The 16,010-nt window shown below is 42.6% G+C and overlaps 1 protein-coding gene across 1 annotated transcript in view; it reads left to right on the top strand.

The window, feature by feature from the left end:
• Window positions 1–8,687: 8,687 nt before the first annotated feature.
• Window positions 8,688–16,010, top strand: part of BEAN1 (brain expressed associated with NEDD4 1) — a 54,210-nt gene continuing 46,887 nt past the window's right edge. Inside the window, 2 exon segments of the mRNA XM_083869958.1 lie at window positions 8,688–8,742; window positions 9,922–9,996. Of these exon segments, the coding sequence (XP_083726084.1) occupies window positions 8,712–8,742; window positions 9,922–9,996 (106 nt within the window). The 5' untranslated portion in view covers window positions 8,688–8,711.

The raw sequence follows: 16,010 nt of genomic DNA, 5'->3' as shown, positions 1-16,010 counted from the left end.
CAGCCACCCACACAGCAGCGTCAGCTGCACTCTCCCTGCATTCCCGGGGCTTCACTCAGCCCCAAAGAAGCAGCATCAGGCAGGGGAATGAGGACCTTGATGCCCCGGCAGCAGCACAGTTTGAGGGTCTCCTGCTGTGCTCTGGGCAGTGTTCCCAGTCCTTGTGTTTATTTTCCAGGAGATGCACAAGCAGGAACCACAGTCACTCTGCTGTGGCACTGCAAGCAGCCTTAGCTCAACCTGTACAAAATAAGGTCTTCTCACCTTCTTAAAGCATGCACCAACTCTCTTCATGCACCTCTTATTCCTCAAGGACAGTCTCTCTACATATTCACAGATAGGGTTGTTTGTTTGGTGGTTTGTTTTTTTGTTTTGTTTTTTGTTTTTTGTTTTTTGTTTTTTTTTAATTTTGACTTGAATATCAAGGCTCAACACTTGTTTATCAGTATTTGCCAAGCCAGGTGCACACATGTATCAGCTGGATTGGCTTTCATGATGCCAAAAGAACCACAGGTAGCATTTAAAGGGGTGACATCAGCTATTCCTGGAGACCACTCGTGGGAATATCCCCTAATTCAATCTCACATTTCAGAGCAGAGGGGAGACATATCCATTTTAAGGTGTGATCACTGGAAACTGGCTGGAAAAACTGACATTGCACCCCCTGCATTGATGTTATTAGTATTTGTTGTATTTATAAGAGAAAAAAAGTATTTTCCTTGCCAGGACAGCAAATGCATCTGGAATTTACAAATCCACATGTTCTCTTTCCTTCTTAAAACTTGGGCATTTAAACCAAATATTTCTGGTGCTAAAACATGCTACAATTGCTCGATAGATATTTATATTATATTTCAAAATCTTGCAATAGAGATCATGTAGACCGATTTTTATATTTATATATGTATATGAATAATTTTTTTTCAGTTCTAAGATTTAACAGCTATATGATTTTGATCTTGGCCCTTATTCAGTACTAAACGAAATGTGTTATCAACATTTTAGCCATAGATATTGCTTTGAAGATGAACCTGCAATTAATTTATTTCATATAAAACACCAAAGTCTAGCATTGTTTAAATAACTTCTTCAGATTCAAACTGTTACTGGTGGAATCAGCAATCCAAGTGCCACAGAATAAGCAAGACTCGACCTTTTTACATTCCAGCACCTGAACAATCATGTTGTATTTTTTCTTTGTTATTTTTCAAGGCTCTCAAGCTCATTGCCAGTGTCCCACAGAGTATCTGGAAACAGAAGGCAGTAGAAATGGTTGAGTCCTTTTCCTCTGCAGTGATGGGTCGAGCAAAAGTGACTTTCAGAATTAGTAAAATGAGCTCTGAGTGTTTTAGTGGCAGAAGCAGGGACTACTGTGAGATAATTTTAGATGAGCATGGAAATCAGCTGCTCATACTGTATTTTATTTCATTTTGTTCTCTCTACATGCTCATGTTTCTTTGGCAGATCTTCACCAGCTGGGAAGAGATCCAGGTAAGGCATTGGAATCAAATTCATGTTACAGTACAAAAACATGAGTAAATGTCATATTCCTGGTGACTTCTGGGCACATCAACACTGGATAACATCCTTGTTTCTGATGCTGGATGGTCCTAAAGGAGAAATGCAGTCATTGGGACAACAGCTTTTTTCCCCTCAGACACTTGCTTACATTATTGTGTAGCAGACCTGAAAAACTAACTGCTGGCACAGAAATACATATACATATATAATTTAGCTAAAAAATTCAAAATCAAAGTAATATTTTAACGAGCCATAACACCAAGGCTCATTTCTGAAGATTCTTAGGGTAAACTGGATACTTTAGTATTTAACAGGGGTTCATTGTGGGGCACTTTGTAGACCTTGGGAATGGGTCATTTGTTAGAGGTCTGGAGCAAAGTAGCATCAGAGCTCACAATGAGAATCTGCACATTGTGTTCATGCTATACTTTAATGACAGATAGGTTAATGATAAGAACTTTTAACAACCAGAATAAAGGAGCCTCTAAAACATTAACCTATTCCAAATAATAAAGTACAAAGCATACACTGGAATTAAAATTATTTAAAAAAAAAACAAAAACAAAACATAAACACACACACACACAAAAAAAAAAAAAAAAAAAAACCAAAAAAAAACCAAAAACACCAAAACAACAACAACAAAAACCCACCACCAAATCTGGTCACTTTTCAAGCTAAGGACCACTAATAATTTTTTAATAAATTAAAAAAAAATCTAATTGCCCTTTGCTTTTCCCATCTCTGGTTTGACACAGCACATTTCCAGTTAAGGTTAGACCAAATGTGAGTTAGTAAGAAGGGCATGTTCCTCTGTCCACCTTGTGCTGTAAAGTCATGAAAGCAAGAGTAGCACAGATACATACCCAGTGCTTGTGTTTGTACCATTCAATTGTTTCTATTGGGCTTCTGACAAAAGTCAGTTGTCCTTTTAAGTACTAAGGAACAAAAAGGTGTCTGTCCTAACTACAAATCACAAACTCAGGCCACCTGTGGCTTCCTTCCCCTTCAATTTCTTTCTCTTTACCCAGCTACTCCATCATCATTTCCCTCTGCAGACAGTTGTACTGGCTCTGCCTCACTTCTGCCTTAGAGTGCTCAATTCACAACTGCTCCTTTATAATTTTGCTAGCAATTTTGGGAACATCATGTCCTGTCCCAAGCATACACAAAAGCTGACCAGAAATTGTTGTAGTCTGAGGGCTGCGGCACCCCAGCATCTCTGAGTTGGTTTTGGCATCTTCTTATCAGTTTGTGCTGCCCTCTTTGCTCTTCCCATTGCATTAAACACCTGCCCAGGCTGTCCAAGTTCTATCTCAAACCCCAGTACAACCTTTTAGTGTTGCAAACCCTCAGAGTCTGCTGCTTCTCCTTTCCTTTGCTCTGTTCCCTTTGTCCCCAAGCCTGTCTCTCACTTCTCTGCAAAGGAATTGCACCACGCCCCTGACAGCCCTGGTGTCCCACCTCTCCACATCATTTATCACAGTGCTCCTCTCTCCTAGCACATGAACTCCTCTGCTCTTCAGGTTTTAAACTAATTGCCAGATTGTTTATCCTACTGCACATTTATTCCCACAGGGAAAAGCTGTTAAACAAGAGAATAGGTTACACCATTACTTTAACCATAAAAATACATATCTCATTTCAGAAGTGGTGTCAGTCTGTCAGGAAACCTGGAGGATGCTGATTTTTTTTTTCCCCTTCCCCATGTTTCATATAAAATCTGGCTGTATTTGAATCACTCCCTTTTCTCTCATTGGTTTCTGCATCTCATGGCAATTCCTCCAGGGCAGGAGCCTTCCCTTATTCTACCCTCTGTTTTGCCAGCCCAACACCATTTAAACCAGGCTGGGATTGAAACACAAGAGTTTCATGAGCCCTAAGGTTCCTCCCCTAGCATTTTGATCTCCAGTCTGCTTCTCGTCCTTACTATCATGAAAAAGTTGACAGTTCCAGTGAGGAACTTTGCACCTCTGCTCATTCATAAATTTTTATCCCCTTCAGAGGCTCTGCAGATTCACAAACACTTCATAAATAAACTAGTAATAAAATGGAGAGATACTGACTTGTGCATTCATTGGTAAAACACAAACAATGAATCATGGGTTTTGTACTTCAAGGTGAAGTAAGTATTTCTTGTTAGTACAGAATGGGGTCAGAGAGATAAAATCGATGTTGGGTCACAATTACATTTTGAGCTGCTGCCGTGCTGCCTTTTCCTCATTTGTACTTTTGGTTTAGGTGAACAAAGGCATGGTTGGATTCTCATTCTTGCCTGCACTAGCAGCACTGCAGGGCTGCCTTCTCTGCTCTCTGTCAAAGCCTCTTTTTAAAACCTTCCTGAGAGTAAATGATGAATACTTTACTTCAGTGTAAAAAATAAGAACTAAATCATAAAACATCTAACCTCTACAAGGGTTATACTCACCAGCAATCTTTTAAATAGTCAATAAACTACTCTGTAGTGTGGAGCTTCCTTTCACTTCCCTTTTCTTTGCTCCTTCCTGTGACATCTGATGCACACACTGAGCTCTGCCAATACAGAACATGGACTCTGCACCAAAAAAACAGATTTTAAATCTGGTCTCCCTTGGGGCCATGGATAGCCCTCACCTTAGGAACAGGTATATCCATGTTTCATGGGATACAGGTGAATCTGATCATCCAGACAGGATTTCCAGTACCAAGTGCAACATGTCAAAGGGTGGACCTACAACATATAAAAGATTTTTAACTATTCTGACATACAGATTTAGAGTTATTGCTGGTTGTAGTGGTGTTACCTAATTTTAAATGCTGTGTATGACATAATTCAATATTTCTTTCTATGCATTTCTGTATATTTAAAGTTCTGTATCTCCAGGGACACATATGTTACTATTTGTTAGTAACACATTGGCCATCCTTAATTCCAAAAGTTCCATTAGCCTTTCTAACAAATTCATTCAAGGACCCATGGAAGTAAACACTGAGCCTCTACATCCACCATCAGATGCTCTAGGGTCTTTGAAAGGTCAACACAAAAATAAATTGTATAAATAGCTCTAAATTTAATTAAGGAGTCAGAGAATGAGAGGGAAAACAACACTGAGATGAAATTTTCCATTCTACATCCTTAAAAATTGGCATCAGGAAGACTGAATGCAGTTAGGGGAAATACTGGATTTTCAATAACAATCTTGGACCAAATTATTTCTTCGCATATATACAGATATTAAAAAAAAAATGTACAGCAGGCAGTGACAGAATAACTCACCATCTTCCTCAAAGGTCTGCAAGCAAGTGACTAAATAAGAAACTAAATCTGGCCTCAGAGCCCAAGAGTACCTTTTGTGCCAGAGAATAAGACAGTTGGTAAGCTAAAAATCAGAAAAATAGCCTCTGAGAATTTGGACATGACATAAAATTCCTACAGAATCCTTTCCTGCCATGGCAGTAATAGAAAGACAGCCTCTTCATTCCAGGTCTCATTCCCTTACATGGCAGGTAAAAGAACAGGACTTCTGCCTTTGGGTCTTCAGGCTGCTGTGAAATGTTTGTTACTGATATGCTTCATCTGTATTAATAATTTAAAATTATTTTTCCTCTTGACAGACTTTATGCCTAAGGAACAAAAACACTTGATTTAAAACTCTAGGAAATATTATTCAAAATAAATTTACCTGTCCTATAAATGCCAGCTGAAAAAATGTTCTACGGTAAATGTATGTATTTAAAATTCCACCCTTTTCATTAAAACAGCTTTCAGCATAGAGGAAATTTCTTGTTAGTAATTCTACAGTAAGTCCAAACTCAGAAAATATCTAAAACCTGTCAAATACCTGTTTGTTTGGGGTTTTTTTCACAAAATTTGAAAGCTTTTCCTTCAAAGGACTCTTTTTATTACATTTCAGAGCCCAGGAAGCTGTGAAAGCATGAGATGCTTCCACAAACTCCAAAGCCTCTTTTCCTGACCTCTTTTGCTCTCAGCAGCAGGCACAGTTTGTGGCTCCACCACACCATGGAGAGTCCAGCAAGGAATGCCCTGAGCCCAGGGCCTGATGTAATCAGCTTTTCCAGCAGTGCCAGAGCACTGGGAATGCCCAGCACGGGGCAGGATGAGCTGGCCCAAGGTGATGCAAGGGCAGAAAGCTGTGCAGACTCCAGAGCAGTGATGAAATCTCATTGCTCCCAGATTGTCCATGCAGAAAAAACTTTCCTGTTCCCATAATCGATTTTGCTCATCCTGAGGCATTTTATCCACGACTAATTGTATAATCCAACTGGCATTTATTTCATTACCACCTTTTCCACTGAGCAAGATGTGGTGAACAGTATCCCCAAAACATCTTGCTATGAATACATAAAAATTCTCAGTCAAAAGTGATCTCATTATAGCAAGAAAATTTATTTTGCCTTACAAAAATTGGCTACCAGACTGCAGCCTCCACTCAGCTCCAAAGATCCCAAAGCAAACCCCAGGAGATGGAAGCTGAGCTGAGGTCTGTCACTGTGCTGATGGCAGCTTTATAATGAAGTCCCTCGACTAGACAAAATGTAAAAATCATCCAAGAATAGTTATCTGTCTTCACCAAGGGTTCCTCATTGGGATTTTTTTCTTTATCAGTAAATTGGGCAATAGCCACTACGGACAGCAACTCTGTGCAGCTCCATCCATAAGGAACACCATTCCAAACTTTACTTAAATGTGCTTGGGCTCTCAGTCAGTCACACTCCTCATTCCTGTAGACTGGGAAAAAATGAGAAGTTGGCAGAATTCACACTGAAGCCACTCAGGTTCACACAGGCACAGCCTTGGTCTCCCCTGCTCTGTGATGTCCCAAGAAGAACAAACTAACCCAAAGTCAATAGATAGGAACAGCAGGAATACTTAATAGTTTGGGGTTTTTGTTCCAGCTCTCCCAAACATATCCATAAGCAAACTCCTATGTGTTAAATCATTTATTTGTGGGGATTTTTCTTTAATACAAATCCGTTATACCAAAAAAAAAAAAAAAAAAAAAAAAAAAAAAAAAAAAAAAAAAAAGCAGATGCTACCAAAAGAAACAGCAAAGGATGTAAACTACCCGCAGTATCACCATAACACAACACAGCACTGCTGTACCGGGTGTGCAAACACAAGTCTGGCCTGAGTCCCACTCCTCAGCCAAGTTCCACTCATCTGCACAGCTGAAGGAGCGACACAGGAAAGTCTGAAAGCTGAAAAACACACAGGAAAAAGAGTAAAAAACTACCCCATCTCCACATGCATGTGATGCAGATTGGCAATCAGTGGGGTGAGCACAGCCCACACCATTGCAGTCCATTGCAGCTGGGCACAGCAAGTACTGCTGGGACCCAGAGATTCCTGTGGGGATGTTCCTGCAGGCTCTGATGGATCCTGTTGAGCACTGTGTTATCTGACCCAGAAACAAATGTTCTCTGTCTCAGAAGCAGTTGCAACTACTGCAGCAAAAGGACAAGACTCACAGAAAGGGCTCTAAAGCCAAGCTGAGAGATTTCTTCAGAACTGCAAACACTGAGCAATTCCCCTGCATCCAAAGTCAGTTACTAAGGCACTATCTGTGATTTGTGAGCTTATTTAATTGTCTGAACATGGATATTTCAGTCAAACTTAAGATCCCAAGTCTATCAGGACTAAACTTAATACTGATACTGTGAGTAAATGTGAGGTGAACAAAGATATCATCGCCAAAATTTGCAGAAGTACTGAACATTAGGAATTCCTGAACTTTAAAGTGGAGAAAATATTTTGATACCCTTAAGTGCAGTGTTACACACATACATGATTCTTGACAGGCAGAAGGAGGCCAAGGGGCACATATCCAAATCCAATACACAGAAAATCAGATTTTCTGATGCATGTACAGATTCACCTTCATGCCATAACCAAACAACAAAGACCCCCTAAAAGGAAGCCACGCAGTTTCCATTTATTGAAATTATAAATGAGAAGTCTTTCAAGGAATCAAACATTCTGAGGGGTTAAATAAATTTATTACAAGGTAACTTCTGCAGTAGCATTCTAAGGAATTTTAGGGTACCAAGGTACTACAGTTTTCGCAACAGGTACAGATTTCTCTTAGCCATAAGGAAATACACCTGTAAATTCCCATAAACCTTCATTTTCAATTGCCTTAGACTCCCTTAATGCTTGTCTGGATTTAAAAAGAAAAGAGAATGAAAAAAAAAGTCATCAGTGACAGCAGGAAAATTTTTACCAGGGAGTTCACATGTTTTACATTGAGCCCAAACTTCATTGCAGCCCTGCACCCATCACTGCTAAACCAATGAGAAGCTGAACAGCCTAAATACTGACAGCAAACCCGTTCTGATTGTGAGAATTTGCTCTCCAGGCTACAAAACTACCCAGGTACAGGGAAGTAAAGAAGGCTGTCCACACCCGTGGAGCTCCAGGTCCATGTCACTACAAACAGGATCAGCAGGACCACTCCACAGTGTCCTGCAGAGCTAATGAGTGCAGCTGACAGAAACTGCCAGTGGAACTTGGATCATAAAAACCCCTAACTGCTGACTGGACATTCAGGAAAAGGGCCTCGTTTCATTCATTCTTTACCTAAAAAGCTATATGCTTTTCTGAGAGTTAAACAAGCAGTTATAAAGCTCATACTCATCAGTATCTGCTGCAGCCCTGTTCCCTCCGTATCTAGCACAAGGGCATTTGCCAAGCACAGTGAGAAACGTCCCCAGGATCCCTGGTAACAAGTAGATCTTACTACTGTAAAGTGGGTTTAGCTCTCGCCTGACCATGACTACATCCTCCTCCTAGCCCCATCCAGCCCCACGGAATTACATCCTCCGCACAGCCAAACAATCCCGTCCATCCCCGTGGGTTTACTCCAGGCAGTCCCTCCCTTCCAGCCCAAGTGCTGGGCTGGACTCGGCTTTCTGGAGCCGCTATCCGCCTACAGCTCCTCATGCAGGCAGCGGATCCCCGCAGCAGCCCCGGTAGCGCCGCTCGCCGCCGCCGGGCGCTGCCGCAGGAGGGATGAGCGGCGGGGTCAGCCCCGGCATGTGCGGCCCCGGCCCCCCCGCGCTGCCCCCGGCATGTGCGGCCCTGCCCGCGGGGCGGGGGTCACCCGCCCGGGGCCGCCGGCACCGGCCCGGCCCCGCGCACGGCAGCAGGCGGCGGGGCCCCGCCGTCCCCCGGGGAGCCGCGGCGGGGGCGGATGGAGACAGCGGGCGCGGCGGCGGGCTGGGGTAAGGCAGGGCAGGGCGGCATGGGGGAAGGTAGGGGCTGAGCCGGGCTGGGGAAAGGCAGGTGGGGCTGAGCCGGGCTGGGGCTGAGCCGGGCTGGGGAAAGGCAGGGGCTGGAGCGGGCTGGGGAGAGGCAGGGACTGAGATGGGGTAGGGCAGACGCTGGAGAAGGGCAGACCCTGAACCGAGGCAGGATAAGACCGGCTGAACCAGCCGGGTAAAGGCAAGAGCTGAGCCGAATCAAGGAAGGAATCAAGCTAGGGGAAAGCGTGAGCCGTGCTGGGGTAAAAGGCAGGGGGCGAGCCGTGCCGGGTGGGGCAGGCTGTGAGGGCCCGATCCCGGCCGGGGCAGGGAGGCTCTGAGGGGCCGCGGGAGCCCGTGGGTTGCCGCCCTGCCGCGGGTGCGGGGTGCGAGGATCCCACAGTGCAAAGGACCGTGGCCGAAACTTTGTGTGGGCCGGGCCCCCTCCCAAAGCAGCCCCTTCCCGGCTGTGCCCGCGGTGGGAGCGCAGCGGGCCGGGCAGGGCAGGGCAGAGACCCCGAGCCAAAGTCCGTGACACAGCGAGCGCCTCTCGGGAGTCGGGCTTTAAATCCATCTGCAGTCGCAAACGAGCTCATCTTTTAAGAAATATAAAGATTTGGTTATTTAGGACACGTTTTACTCGTGTGCATTTTGTTGCCTGTAAATATAAATCGTTGAAGAGCAAGTTATAAATATTAATGCCTAAGTGCATAGGGGGAGTATGTGTATCAAATTTTAGACTAAATTTATTCCAACGCAGTTTGGCACACACACACCCGATGAATTCAAGCTGCACTCACACAAATCAGGGAAGTTATTTGGTTTTACAGTGGTAGGTGCCTGTTTCAGAGACTGGTGAATGACTTAACAATAATTAGCATATTTATATAACACATCGTTGTTTATACGTGGGGTTTGGCATCTGAGAGGCATTAATATCATTTCCTGAACAGGAGGGATTCCTGGAAGTATGAAGCAATGGCTTGTTTGGCGTTTCCCCCCGCTTCAAGCTACATCTGTGTGTGCACTCAGGGTCTCAGATGTGCAGTCTGCCCAGAGAGAGCAGGTGAACCCTAACTCAACATGTTTTCAACTCACATCTGGTACCAAACAAAACCAAACTGCTATTAAGGACCTTTCTCTTCATTTCTCCCTTTTTAGTTATTTTCTTCCATCTTCCTCTCATCTCTGGAAGCTCCATCAATATTGGGATAGGCAGCAATTATTCCAATCTCCGTAAGTAATCTCTTTTTTTTATTTATTTATTTTTTAACTGCATTATTGGCATGCTTTGTAGTCATGTACAGCTGCAGAGATATTATATTTAAAGTTCTCTAGCAGATAAACATCAATCCAGTAAAAAGCAAATAGCTTCCTGACTGAGAAAAAACCGAGTTAACAGAAATGTCCTTAACCTTGTCATCTTTAGACAGACCAAACTCACAAAATGACAGAATTGTCTGAAATAAAGGACCATAAAATTTAGTGTCAGGTACAAGTACTTCAGTATTTTATTTAAAAAATTTTAAAAAATCCTCCTTTCAGCATTTTCTCTCACAACAGCAAACTAGCAAATTGACAAATGGAGCACACTGACATCAGTCAAAATTTATATCATTTTGGCACTCACTAGTGAAACAAATGTGGCTAAAAATTACTTCCAGTCATTGAAATAAAACAATTCCTGACATTTGACTTCCTTCTGCTCTCCTTTTTATGACTGCCTTTTGTAGTCAGTACATGAAGGCTTTCTGGAAAGGAAATCCAGCATTATAGGAGCCAATTATCCTCGTGTCACTGGTCCTATTTTGGCAGAAAACCACGTGCATGCAGGGAAGCAGGGCAGTATGTCCAGTGTCCTGGATGGGAGAATGCATAATGAGAAAAATACACTCACAACAATTAAACCCACCAAGAGCCCTCTTGGAGCAAGGGCTGCAGCTCAAGAAAAGCTGTGCTGGAATGTTATAATTAGACTGTGACTCTGTAACACTGTTTATGCCTATCATGGCTGAGAAATCATACAATTAAATGTGCAGTTTAAAGGAAGAACAGACAAGAACTTCCCTTAATTTACTTTGGAACATACATGGAGGAACACAAAGTCAGACAGTTACAGTAATTCACAGACTAGAAATCATACCCATTTTAATGTTTGCTGTCACGACCTATTGTGACAGCAAACTTGGAGAAATTATTCATAGTCAGAACCAGCTCTGGCCACAGTAGGGATTTTTAGGATCTATCCCCAAGATAACTTTGGTAATTGAGAGCAGAGTTTGGTTGGTAAAGGTGAAGACAGTGCAAAACCAAGTAAATGCCAAGTGCTGTCTTTCAGATTGCCTGGAAATCCCTTAAAGTCCTCCAAACCACCACATTAAAGCTGGGCTGAAAAGCAACAGCAAAATTCATAGCTGCTGCCTAACAGATGCCCAAGTGGCATCACCCAAGTCACAGGAAATACTAGTAGGACAAAAACTGCACATTGGTATTGGCTGCACTGGCAGTCTCCTCTTTTGTTAGTGAGCTGCCTGTGGGCTTGGCAAGAAAATCCCTGTGTTGTGCTGGTGTTGTTACAGGTCAATATTGCAAAAAGAATGCTGAGATTATTTTCCCCCAGAAATGCTGGGTTTACGTAATGCATAAAGTGATGTTTCCCAGCACTTCATTGCAGGACAGCTCTGTATTGCATTGGGTTTAGATCCGCAGAGTTCTGTGATAGAACAATTGCAGCAAACGGTTCAGAGGAGTCAGAGGACCGCTCTCATTTTCATGCCTACAAAATTAAATGGTTTAGACCATGGTTTTCCTTTGGCCTCACCTGAGTCCAGCTCAGGCAGGCCTGACACTCTGGCCCTCTCCACAAGGGCTGTCAGCTTTAATTCCTGCAATGCCTAGGCTCTGAAATGTTCCACTGACAGGAACAGGTAATACTAACACAGTACCATGTGGGCATTAGCCAGAAACAAACTGTGACTCATGGGATGCTTTTACAGCAAACGTGGAGAGACCCAAGTTATCCCAGGTTGTTTGGAGGTACCACAGGAAGGAGATTCCAGTGGCCCCTACAGAACTCATGTAGGCCAGGTACCAGACCTCTTTGCTCTCCAAACACTGGATTTCCTGACCAGGGCAAAGGGCCAGGAGCAGGACTGCAGCTCTGCCCATACAGAGTCAGCTGTGCCTGGAGAATCCTGCTCTTGTCCAGGACAAAGGGGGAAAGTTACAGAAGCAACGTCCAGGCAAGAGAATACTCAGGAATGGAGCCCAGTGACTTCAACCACACAGAGCCAAGGTGGGCTGACAGGGTCACCATTTAACAGAACTTCGTAGTCAGAAATAGAATTTCTTTTGACTTGCTTGCTTTAGATGTTTCTTTCTAAGAGAAACATTGGATTTTCTTTGCAAAGTGTTTCTAGGTTTTAGTCAGCTGTGTCTGGATGGTTGGTTTTCAGAATAAAAAGATTTATCTCTAGAAAATAATGAATATAAATTATTAATCAGCAGTCATGAACCTTAGTCAGTGTTTCAAATGCTTAAATGAAGGGGTCAAAAAACTGTTAGAGAAATAAAAATGCAGAAAAATGATTCTATGCCAACTACCTTCCCTTTCTGCATGTGCCTGCCTCTTCCACCTCCTTCCCAACACTTCTGAGATTTATCTCTAAGGAAATTTGCTGTGGACACAAGTAAAAGCAAACAAACCAACTGATTAGTCAATCAATTATCCAGATCACCAATACATATGTGGTGTTAGAAAAAGATAGTTATTTCCAGCTATTTAGTGACTCTATAGTTATGTATTCAAACATTAAGTATTTATGATAATCCCATTCAACGATGTCCTTGGTTTTATATCTAAGAGCACAAGGAATGCCCAGAGATCTGTAAAATGTTCATTTGCATTCATGAATGACAAAAACCAAAGCTTTAAAATATACAGACACTATTTTCAAATCCAGCACTAAGATTCCTGTCTTAGAATCTTTAGAGAGTCTACAAACTTATCCTAACTAAACAAAATTCTCTCATCCAATCAAGAAGGAACAGAAGCATTCCTACTGGAACTCTCTGCACACAAAAACCCACCTAAGACAGGCACAGGGACACCTCCCACAAGGGAGAAGTGCAGAAAATCCTTGTGCTGGAATCCACAGAGCCTGGCTCAGGGACAGCAGAAGAGCACAGTTGGCTGCCAGCACTGAGAGCTGCACCCTGAGACCCCAGGACAGCAGTGAAAGGATGAATAAACTTCTGCTTATAAACAAGGAAATCTTTCTACACACAGCAAGAATAAAATCCTGTCTCCACTTCTGAAGACTTGGGACTCTGCAGCTCTCAATGGCAAATCCTGTCTTTCTCCCACTCCAAATTCAGCCAGTTTAGTGTAGTTGTCTAAGGCACAGACACAATTCCCAATGACAGGGAGCACAACACCAGCAGGAACATAACTGCATATTCCCACACATGGGTGGAGCCCAGTGCCTCAGTCCAAAGTAAGGAAGAGGCTGGGTGATCTGGGGTCTGTGCCAGCACCTTCAGGAGTTCTCCTGGCTGTCCCAGATTTGAGATATGCAGAAAGACAGGAGATTGCTTCCAGCTTTGGTGGGAGCTGCTGGCCTGGAGAGGAACAGGATGCCAGGAGTTTCAGAGAGCCTAACAGATCTGCAGCAAGGCTTGTGCACAGCACAGCAGGACACCCCTTGCACTTGTGGAATGCCTTAAGAAGTGTCAGTGATCAAAGCAGCAACATCCACCATCCATTACCAGTCTCTCTGTCAAAGATGCCAGATACCACATAGGTCTGTGGTGCCAGACAGTGAGGGACATGCACTGCAGTTGCCCCCTCTTCTCTTAAGTGCACAGTAAAATTTCATCCCCAGAATAACCTGCTCTTTTTTTCCTTCACTCTATTTCTTCTCCAAGTGTGGATATTTTTCTGAAGGTGCCAAAGAGGTTCCCATCTCCTTTTCCTTAAGGGCATTCCCCATATCTCCCTACAGTTTTCCACATTGCATATTTTTCCATATTTTTATGACTCCAGCTGTGCGGGAGGGAAGGATGCTCAAATACCTACAGAACCACACCTTGGAATCCTTTGTTCCTCTCTCCTACTAAGTAATAGCCAGCATCTTTCTGCCATGAGTTCATTTTATGATGGCTTGATATCATCTGTTAAATGAAGAATAATTTCTTCACCCTTTAGTTTTTTATTAGGCCGAAATCTGCACTGGGAAGGGATCCATTTCTCTCCAAGCCTGACAGTTTCTCATCCTCCTGTATGAGAATGTAGGCTGACAACTCCAAGTCATTTATTTACATTGTACCTACTGACTTAATGCTTTCATTTCAAGCAGCTTCTCCCAACTCACACTTCTCCACTTGAAATAATAGATTAGGAAATAATAGATGCATAGTTTCCATGCACCTGCATTGCAAACACACAGAGTCTATCCAAATCTGCTCCCTAGTAAATAAATAAAATGGTGCTTCAGTTTTTGGAGGAGATCTCACCAAGCTGCTACAAGCAGCCCTATAGAGAAACCTCTGAGAGGTGAGTAGGGGGAAGTTTGGTTTAGATGCTGTTTGACTTGTGTGTTCAGGCACATGCCCAGATTCCTTTATGCAGAGCAGCTCTCCAGGAGAGGTGGACTCCTCTGTAAAGCCTCCTTACAGTCTCTGTCCTCAGATGCTTTGAAGACTTGGCCTCCAGCTCAGAGCTGGCAGAAGCAGTTCAGCTGGCTTTGACAGCATTTATGCAAACAGGGATTTTAGCTCCAAGACTTAATACATTTCTTGCTGGAACTTCCTGAAATACCTCTGACTTTTTGGGGTTTTAATGACATTACATGAATAGGGAAGCCTACAGTCCTCAAGAAGCTGTGTAAAGATAATTCACTAAAGAACATTCCAAAGCCAAAGCCTCATGATCTCTAATCTTAATACAAATAGTTCTTTCATTATACTTTGTTTCTGTGGCCTCTTTAATTCTAAGTTTCTTATCTTTTAATTGGTCTTTTTAGTTGCGAGCATGTTAATCCCTTGTTGCCATCTTTAAAATGAGGATTTGTCTTTCAGCAATTGTTTTTTTTCCTTCATTGACAAGTAATCTTTATTAGTTTTATGGTGTAAGAAAAGCAGCTCTGTAAGCATCTGGTCTTTATAGGTTTTCAGCATCCTAACTTTATTTTGATTTAGCTGCAAAATTGCTACAAGATTTCTTCTACTTAAAAGCCCCAACTAAAACTGAAGCTTAATCACTGTAGGTTCTGCATAAAACAACTGGCGTTGTCCTTTCAGGTGACAGATACCTAGAAAACACAAAAGGTGGGCAGAGGAAAAAAAGGCTGGCAAAAAAGTTAATAGCTTGAAATTACACAGGAACTTAAGGAGAAAGTCAGGCTCTCCTGGCTGCTGGGTTAGTGTCTGTCCATTACCTGGCACTGACTCTTGCTAACAAGAGAGGAATTCTCTGAATTCAATTTCCATTTACTGAGGACCTGTAATGTTTTTTATGGTTAGATTACAAATGCAGGCAGGACTCCATTTCACTGGGGAAGTGATTTCTACATCAAGGCCTGAGGATTCAAGGAGATGAACTTTACAAAAGAGATCCCCGATCCTCTTAGGGAGAGAGTAATTGTGAGTTCTTAAGTCCCGGCAAAAAAACCAGTTCTTACTAGGACCCCTCACATTGAATTTTTCTTCTAATCCACACTTTAGAATCTCTTATTAGAGATCAGTATTTTGGTTATTTCCAAGCTAAACTAGTGAGATACAGACTGGCTGTTTTCACTCTCCAAACACACCCAGCACAATTGGTAAGATTGTTATTAGGCTTTATTAAAAATGTGGGCCATACAAAGCCCAACACAGAAGACCAGAGGTTCTAGATATTTGCAAACCAGATTTCCTTGTTGTCACCTCAATGTCTTGCCCAGAAACTTGCTCCAAGGGCAGTGGTTACGCAGGAAACCACAGGATCCTCACTCCCTGGGCAGCAGAGAAAGGGTAAAGCCCTGCTGCCTTGACCAGACAATAAAAGCTCTGAGAGGTAAATTACTGGAGGTTATTTTATTTTATTGTATTTTATTGTATTTTATTGTATTTTATTGTATTGGTATTGTTTTTATTTTATTTTATTTTATTTTATTTTATTTTATTTTATTGAAAGACAAATTGCTGCTTTATAGGACCAGCCATGTTGACAAGTAGCCTGACAATATCTAGTCAGCGGATATTTTAATTCC

Source organism: Zosterops lateralis (assembly GCF_965231275.1).
Source record: "Zosterops lateralis genome assembly, chromosome: 12".
NCBI lineage: Eukaryota > Metazoa > Chordata > Aves > Passeriformes > Zosteropidae > Zosterops > Zosterops lateralis.
The sequence above is the reverse complement of the archived record's forward strand: the minus strand, read 5'-3'. Positions and strand labels throughout refer to the sequence as shown.